This window comes from Papaver somniferum, chromosome 3 (genome assembly GCF_003573695.1).
Source record: "Papaver somniferum cultivar HN1 chromosome 3, ASM357369v1, whole genome shotgun sequence".
Lineage (NCBI taxonomy): Eukaryota > Viridiplantae > Streptophyta > Magnoliopsida > Ranunculales > Papaveraceae > Papaver > Papaver somniferum.
The window spans coordinates 39,190,771-39,199,619 of NC_039360.1; the positions used below are offsets into that span (position 1 = coordinate 39,190,771).

Below are 8,849 nucleotides of genomic sequence, written 5' to 3' on the forward strand. Positions count from 1 at the left end.
GGAATCCAGTGATGCAGGTAAGGTGCATCGACCATAGCCTTCAAGGCTTTATACCCTTGTTCTATGATAAGTTGGAACGGTGTGAAAGCTAAGTTAGCTGCATCATGTTCCCGAGCATGCTTGCAAGGACAAATCCACGTGCATTTTCCTAACTATAAGGCCGGATTATATCATCAGGTTGGCACATCGGGGAAGATATGGCCTGCGCGCCTAGACGCGTTAGGCATAATTTTCCGATATATCACACAGCGCCACCAAACCTCCCAAGCCACCTTGGCCAACTTCCAAGATCGCTTTGGCCAACTTGGTTGTGCCTCTCAAGCCATGGCTATTAATGTGGCACCTTTGCGTGTAATCAAATATGCCACTAACGTGCCACAAATACGCCATTATCATAAGCTTGCAAACAATGCCATCTTACACCAAACTTCTTATTAATCACATGTAACTTTAGAGATGAATCGTCTCTTCAAGCCAAATTTGTTTATGTAATAAAGTGGATCTCCTAGTTAAATTTGTCCATTAACCAGTGTAAGAAATCAAGTAAACAATCAAATTGGACGTGTACGAGTTGTTATTTCTTTTAAATTCCTTTTCTTTTTGGTGCATGTGCAATGTGCATTCACCCACCAACCAATAGACAAGTTCCCAGAACAAAAATAAAATAACAACAAATAGACAAGTTCTTAAAATTAATACTTTGGAACAGTTAAAGGGTAATTTCGGACCAAAAAAAGACATAACGGGGAATCATTGAAAGCGAAACGGAGGGGCACACGTGACACCGTTACTTTCTGTTTCCATATTCTGAAACTGTAATTTCGAATACAGAGAGGTTTGTTTCAAATTCCCACAAATCTTCTCTCCAAAACCAACAAAAAAAACCTGAAAATCCTGATTCAGATACAGAATTCTTGTTCTTAGATAATGATATGCTCTAGATTACAGACGAGTTTCCTTCTATTTCTCACCATTCTCCTCATAATATGTGTCTCTCATGGAGTTTCCCAGTCTTCCAATCATCAGGGTATACTTTTTTTTCATCTTTATATTTGTTTTCTAGATATTGGTTATTTACATTGTTGCCAAAATATAATTTTTTGTATAGAAATTTTGAATTTTTTTTTTTCTGGTGTGAGTAGAGATGGTTATGGGTAGAGAAATGCTAGAGAGTGTGGGAACAAATGAATCATTTATGGAGAATTCAACCCTTTTCTTAGCTGCAAAAAGAACATACAGGAGAGATCCTACTGATGGTTTCAAGAGATACAGAGGTGGTTGGAATATCAGTGATAACCATTATTGGGCTGTAAGTAATTTCCTTCATTTCGTTAATTGAAAAAATTTCATTTATTTTTTGTTAAGAATGGTTATATTGGTATCTTATTATCCGAGTTTAATCTTGAATTTATTCTGCTTGTTAATTATGCGGCGATTCGGCTTGAGCGGGTTTTGATAATGACTTAATGTCGCTATTGTTCAAACTGCAGTCTGTAGGTTTTACGGCTGTTCCATTGTTTATTATTGCGGCTATCTGGTTTGTTATCTTTGGATTGTCTTTATGTCTCATCTGTACCTGTTATTGCTGTTGTCCGAAAGAACCATACGGCTATTCTAGAGTAGCTTATGCTCTCTCACTTGGTTTTCTGATATTCTTCACCATTACGGCAATGTAAGTGTGGATGTTTATTGTTCTCTTTTGGTTGATCTAGATTTTGAGTAGGCTGCAGTTCAGTAGCATTTTTGCCATTTGGAATCCAACTCTACATTCGGGCAAAAAGTGAATTATCTTGGTATTAGGCATTATCTTGTTTGATGTTGATCCCCAAGGACTAAAACTAGAATCTGCGAATGACTTACCTATATGTATTTGTTCATTGGACAATCTGGGTCATGGAAGAAGGGGCATTGGCCATTCTCTGGTTCTGCATTACTCACATGTTTCCTTTTGTGGTTACAGCATTGGATGTGTGGTTTTGTATACTGGTCAAGGGGAATTTCATGGAAGTACGATAGATACATTTGAATTTGTTTTGAAGCAGGGGAATTATACAGTAGACAGCCTTAGAAACGTTTCTGGTTATCTTGATTCAGCTCAGAATATCACGGTTGACAAGGTCTTCTTAGCTTCTGATATGCAGACTAAGATTGATAATATCCAAACCAGGATGAACTCTTCTGCTAATGCTCTTGCAACTCGTATGGATGCTAATAAGCATAAGATACAAAAAACTCTAGACACTGTGTAAGAACATCTTGAAATCTTGCGCATCTTACATTCCTTAAAATAATTGCACGATTTGTTCTTCATAAAATTTATCCACTATCTCTGTGCAGGAGACTCATTCTTATCATAGTGGCCGCTGTAATGCTCTTCTTGGCATTTCTTGGATTTGGTAAGCGCATTGGTCTTCCTACCTTGATTAAAGTTTCTTACTTTGCAATCTTTACGCACATTGATCTATAATTATCCTGCATTGACTCTTCTGACCTTTCACGTTTGATGCTTTCAATTGTGTTGTGCAGTATTCTCTATTTTTGGGATGAAATTTATCGTATCCATGTGAGTCAAATAAGATAACTCACCTTCCACACTATTTTGCCTTATTGTGTTGGCAACGTTGTTCTTTTGAATTTCTTTCCGTGTCTCACTTTAACGTTTGGTATGAAAATCTGCAGCTTGGTTGTCATTGGATGGGTTCTTGTCGCTGGCACATTTGTCCTCTGTGGAGTGTTTCTTCTTCTTCACAAGTAAGAAAAGAATATCTAAACTTCTCACTTGATGTTTGTTACATTACATTGCTGATTTTGTTTAGCATACTTGAATTTCACCATGCAACTCACATGTGAGAGGAAAACTTCCTGTATAGCCTATATTGTCACCAATCACTATAGCTTATTATAATAGGTAAGTCTATCAAATTATTTGACGGCTCTTAGGTGCAAGTTTCTAACCCATTCAGAATCAGCTTGATCTTTAGATATCTGTATTTAGATTTCAAGGAATTAGATCCACTTAAAGACATTAAATGGTACACTGGATTATCTCTTTTTCTTAGGATCGCTCGTTCTGTTTAAGATACGATCCATCTTCATTTCAATATTTTATATAGTGGTTTATGTGCCATACTTATGGTATGCATGTATGTATTATTGTTGCCGCCCTAACTGTAAATGGTGTAATTGTATGAACTGTCTCACATGCTCATAATTCTTTCTACCATTTTTCTTTTCATACTAAGTTTTAATTTGCTTCCATTCTGCATAATTTTGTGAAAGTTCTAATTGAAGCATCTCATGCATTCTTTTTTTGTCATATAACTAGTGTTGTTGGAGACACATGTGTAGCAATGGATGAGTGGGTTCAACACCCGACTGCTCATACTGCTCTTGATGATATCTTGCCGTGTGTGGATAATGCTACTGCAGCGGAAACCTTGTTACGAACCAAAGAAGCTACACACAAATTGGTTGGTGTGGTGAATCAAGTCATCACCACCATCTCTAACATCAATTTCCCACCAAACTTTGCTCCTCTATACTACAATCAATCTGGTCCATTGATTCCCGTTCTCTGTGCTCCCTTCAATGCTGATTTGACTGATCGACAATGCTCGCCTGGTGAAGTAGATTTTAACAATGCAACACAGGTAAACCTTGAGTTACCTAGTGAAGTAGATTTAATCTGTTTTTCAACTTTTATCATGTTAACTTCTCTCTTTAGTTGGATACGCTCACCCTATAGCCTTCCATGTGAGTGATGGAAAACGGCCAACGGCAGTAAAAATCATCAGTTATGGACAGTTTAAGTACCCATTCCTCACATGTTACCAAGAAGACCCAGTTTGGTTGGTATAAATTTGAAGTCGTGTTTTGTTCTGATCAAAAGATGCTTTTCATATTAGGTCTATGACATCTAGTAACGCCGAAAGGGCTATATCCTTCAAAAACTCAAATTCAAAGTAGGCAAGAGATGCACTGTAACATGTTTTTTATATTGGATCTCATACAGGTTTGGCAGAGTTATGTGTGCCAGATTTCAGCAACAGGAATTTGTGCAACAGTTGGCCGTATAACCCCTGACTTCTACACCCAGATGAATGCAGCAGTTAATGTAAGTTACGGGCTTTATACTTATGGTCCATTCCTAGTTAACCTTGAAGATTGCTCGTTTGTGAGGGACACATTCTCAACAATCGGCAAGGATTATTGTCCGGGTTTACGACGATATAGTAAATGGATCTACATTGGGTTGGTTTTGGTTTCATCTGCAGTGATGCTTTCACTGATTTTCTGGGTAATCTATGCTAGAGAACGACGTCATCGTGTTTATACCAAACAATTTTTAGTTCGATAGTCATTGGTTCTATCTATTGTCCAGACTCCAGACTTTGGTTATGTTGTCTTTGCAGCTTGTTATATGAGCTCACACAGTCTGTATATATTTTAGTGGTTGAATTTCTCATGTGGTTGGACTGATCTGTGAAGTTCAAAGTGCAATGTTAAAATGGTCAAGAGAAGTAAAACAGGTTTCAAAGGCAATGGTCTTACAAATTTGAAGATAGTAACTAAAACTAGTTTTCAAGCTTCTTTTCCACTTTCATTTCTAAAATATATCTTCAGCGAGATGCCGCCCTGTAGCATGTCATACCACCAATAGAATCTTTCCAGAGAATATCTTTTAGCTTTGGTAGAAATTTATCTGGTTTATCAAGGGCAATCCCTTCTAACTTCTTCCCATCATGCTTTGGTTTTGCCATTTTTGCCAGATAATGCGCAGCTTCGTTAGATGTCCTTGGACATTTTACCAAATCTAGTCCTTCGTGTTTAAGGTCCTGGATAAGAGGCCACAACCCCATATCGCAACCCACACAAGAATCAAGATAAGCCTTACACCCCTTGCAAATAACGTTATGACTATATGAGGTTCTGCATTTATCAATACGGCAGTTAAATGCATGCTTAATGACCCTTTCAACTTCAGTAGAATTGCAGATGACATAACGACCTGAAAGGTTGTGTTCCTTCGCAAGTTTGACACCAGCCTTTATTCCCATCAACAATTGATGAAAAAAAGATATTCCAACTTTTGTATACTTGGCAGTAGCAGTGACTGGCTTCGCATCTGCATAGCGTATAATAACTCCGTATCCTCCGTAGCCTTTTCCCTTCTTTCTATAACAAGCATACACATTAATCCAAGTCAAATGCTTTTGAGGATCTCCCTTATTCCATGAACCAATCCAGTCCTCCTTGCTTGGCTTTTCACCAGGAGCCTGGCTAACAGTGTCGCTGCTACTCTCCCACTCCTCATCCTGCAAACCTCTTTATTGTCATTAGCTTAAAAAAAATATTGGAAAAAAAATATCAACTGAGTATTTAATATTACTCACAGTTGTTGGTACGGCTTCATTGATCTCTTCCATGGAGAATTCTTCGATATCTGATGGATCAGAGAAAATTGTAGTTGCAGGAAATCCTACAACCACATCCTTAATGAAATCTATTGAACAACTCAAGTAATTATCATAAAACTCATAAGAACATTCATTAGATCTTTAATTTGGATACAAAATTATAAGAAAGCTCTAATTTGGAGAACAAACAATCTTTCTCTCTCCTAAATTCCTTGTTTAAGCTCTCAAAAAGATCTCTCTCAATACAAGGTCGCTCGGTCCCTTATATAGGGATTTATATAGTGGATGACAGCTAATAAAGCCCTTATTTTCGGATCTGGCGTGCGTCATTAACGCACGCTTACACTGACTCTTTTCGCACATATTCTATAACATCGCATGATCTTCACACTTTACTCGTGATTAGGCTGACGTCACCAAATGCGTCATTCTGAATGAGCTATACGCGGTTGTCTTCGTCTGGTCTTGATAATCAGTACTTCTCATGCGTTATTAATGTGACGTATTCTGTATCTACATTTCGGCTCTTCTCATGTCGTTTCTTTAAAAAAGAGAGCGATATGAGAAACTTCAATTTATTCTGCCGCACCCATTCACCTTATCATATTCTTGTCTACCGACATATCTCCGCGATTTCAGTGTAACCGTCTACACGTGCTAATTTTCTCCCCTTTTTACCAGCACGTTCGAATTTAACCGGTCATCTTTTTCGTCTATTTATTAACCAGGCTTGAAGAGAGATAGTCTTTTCTTCTTTATTTCGTCTTCCCTTCTCGTTTCTGTGAGTCCTCTACAAATCTTCATCTTCTTCAAATTTCTTCATCTTTTGAGATCTCAATTTTGATTCTGCTGCTGTTCCTATGGATCCTCATCAAAGGTTTGATTTTAATTTTACTGATCTTATCTCTCTTTCTGATTTTGCTGAAACTGATCTTATCTCTCATAGTACTAATTTGTTGTTATACTAATACCCATAGTGGTTTTGTTTCAGCAATAATTCTTCCTCTGGCCATATCAAATTTACAATTCCCAACCATAATTCTTCTTCAAGTTTGAAATACAAAGGATCTCTCAAGAGGAAACCATCGCATATCAAAGGAGTAAGAAATACTTTTTCCTTTATGAAACAATATTGTTGCCTCTGTTTCTTATCTGCGTTGTTATTCGCAGGATTCCGAGTGCGAGATGGATGGCGGTAAGAAGTTGAAGACTAAAAGAGTTCGCAAAGCCCCCACGCTCAACAAGGGTCTCATCATTCCTGAGTTTGACCGTAAGGAAGTCGAGGCCCCTTCTCGCGTTAACGTTGACACTCCTACACAAGGATTGATTGCCTCTGCTTCTTTGGATATAACTGCTTCTCCAAACGAAGTTTTTGTTGCTAAAGATGTGTCAATTGATTATGCGGTAAAAGAAATTTCTGCTCCTTCAACTGTGACCGCACCATCAGTGAATCCGACTGCCTCTACCTTTGTGAATGTTCCATTGTTTGCGAACATTCTCGCATTTGTAGAGAACACTGCACCTGTGAAAAACGTCAGTTATGTAAAGAATATTACTGATCTTGCATCTATGAGTATCTCTTCTTCTACTTATGTTCCTTCTTCTTCTAAACTTGCTTTTCTTTCATTGGAGTCCATCTCCGTTGATAAGGGATTCTTGGAGGGAGTAGATCCTTCTTCTCAAGCTTTATCTGATATTATCAATGTCGCTCATCCGTCCATTACTGACCCCTTTAAACTTCGCATCTGTGATGCTCTGAGTAAGTTATTGTGCGGTTTTCCACCAAACAAGGAAACAAGGAGCAAGATCTTCTCTCATATTGGCCCAAGCGTCCATATTGCTCTTGATCTCTTGGTAAATGTTCTTGCTCATATATCTTTTTTATTTAAATCGTTTTGCTACATATTCACGCTTATCTTATTTCCTTTTCAGGAATCTCACCGCCGGATGATCTAGGCTGAGGGATATTTGAATCTAATAACTCTTCACTACAACTCGCTTTAGATAAAGAAGTCAATAAGCTAAAAGGGGAACTCCAAACTGTAACTCTGGAATCCGAAAGTCTTCGCAGCAATAATCAAGAACTTAAAGGTGCAGTTCTCTTCACTCTTACAACCCCTTTTAGAAGTAATTTATCTTTTTTGTCCATGTATTTTGAATTTCTTCGTTCGCATATTAAGATTTAAATCAGAAGCGCGTTATGTAGAGATATGATCTTCAATTTTCCGCTGAAGATGCTCGCGCTGACAATGAGAAGTTGCTGAACCAAATAATTCAGTTAAATAACGAGCATTCGTATTCGCTTGACCAGATTGAAAATCTAACAAATGAGAATGTCTATTTAACCCAACAGTGCGAGACATTGGGTTCCCAAATTTCCCATCTATCTAAATTGTTAAATAATGTTGGTTTAAGACATCAAACTTTGTCAGATGAGAATCAGGGTCTATTCATGGAGAAGCGGTCTTTCTTAAAGAAAGAAGCGATGTTTTCGCATCAATATCTTGTTCTCCAGAAAACTTGTGATAACCAAGAGCAATCTCTTCGCACGTCAAGGAATCAGCTTGATGAATCAACAAAGACTTTAACCGCACAAAATGAAAAGATTATTCAAAGTAAGATAAATTTGACCGTGAATATGAACCAACTTCAAGAACGACATGCCCAGTTAAAGAGTCTCATGATTCCATTATGAAAGAGAAGGCTTCTCTCTCTTTGGATGAGAAGAAAATTAGGTCTCGCCTTAAAGGTTTGGCTGGAGATGATTTTGATAAGGCTATGGAAAATATAAAGAATAATGGTTTTGCGTTAGATCAATATCTCATTTCGCAGAGGGAAGGTAGTCAGATGGAGCTGACTGCCTCAATTTACTTGTTCTTTTTGATTATTATTTAAATCTTTGCTTTACAAAAACTTCGTTCCGGTTATAATTCTGTATTTCTCTTGCAGAATCTGAGAAGTTGCATCAATCTACCATCTCTCAGTTGAGATCCGATCTGGCTAAGGCTCGTAAAGAACGTGCGAAATTCTCAACTGCACTTACTTCTTCTCGTGATCGATCAGAGGGGAGATGCTCATATCTTCAAAACTTCATGGAGGTTAGCACAAGGTTGTCGCTCGTGACGTTCATATTAAGGCTCAAACTCTCGTGAATAAAATTCTCCTTGAGAGATCACTTCTTTCGGTGATTGTTCCACCTCTTGATATAAGCGATGACGAGCAGCTTCCTGAGCCTGACAGTGATTATGAGTATGTGAGCGATGAGGAGGAAGATCTTGAAGTTACCCCTCAAGAAAATAAACTTGAAAAGGATAGACCTGATGAAGGTTTATCCAAAGATCCTAACAGCGAGATCAACGCTGAAGCTTCTGTGATTGATCAAGATGTGCCTTCCAATGATGCTTAATTTTTCTTTTATGTCTTTGCAAATGT

General features: G+C 37.9%; 1 protein-coding gene across 1 annotated transcript; it reads left to right on the top strand.

The window, feature by feature from the left end:
- Positions 1–821: 821 nt before the first annotated feature.
- On the top strand, positions 822–4,520 carry LOC113355924. The gene is made up of 9 exons (XM_026598908.1): positions 822–1,027; positions 1,143–1,309; positions 1,491–1,672; positions 1,961–2,245; positions 2,338–2,396; positions 2,527–2,563; positions 2,680–2,751; positions 3,326–3,650; positions 4,013–4,520. Exons 1-9 carry the CDS (start codon positions 928–930, stop codon positions 4,355–4,357), a joined length of 1,572 nt encoding a protein of 523 aa, XP_026454693.1. The 5' UTR covers positions 822–927; the 3' UTR covers positions 4,358–4,520.
- The last annotated feature ends 4,329 nt before the right edge of the window (positions 4,521–8,849 follow it).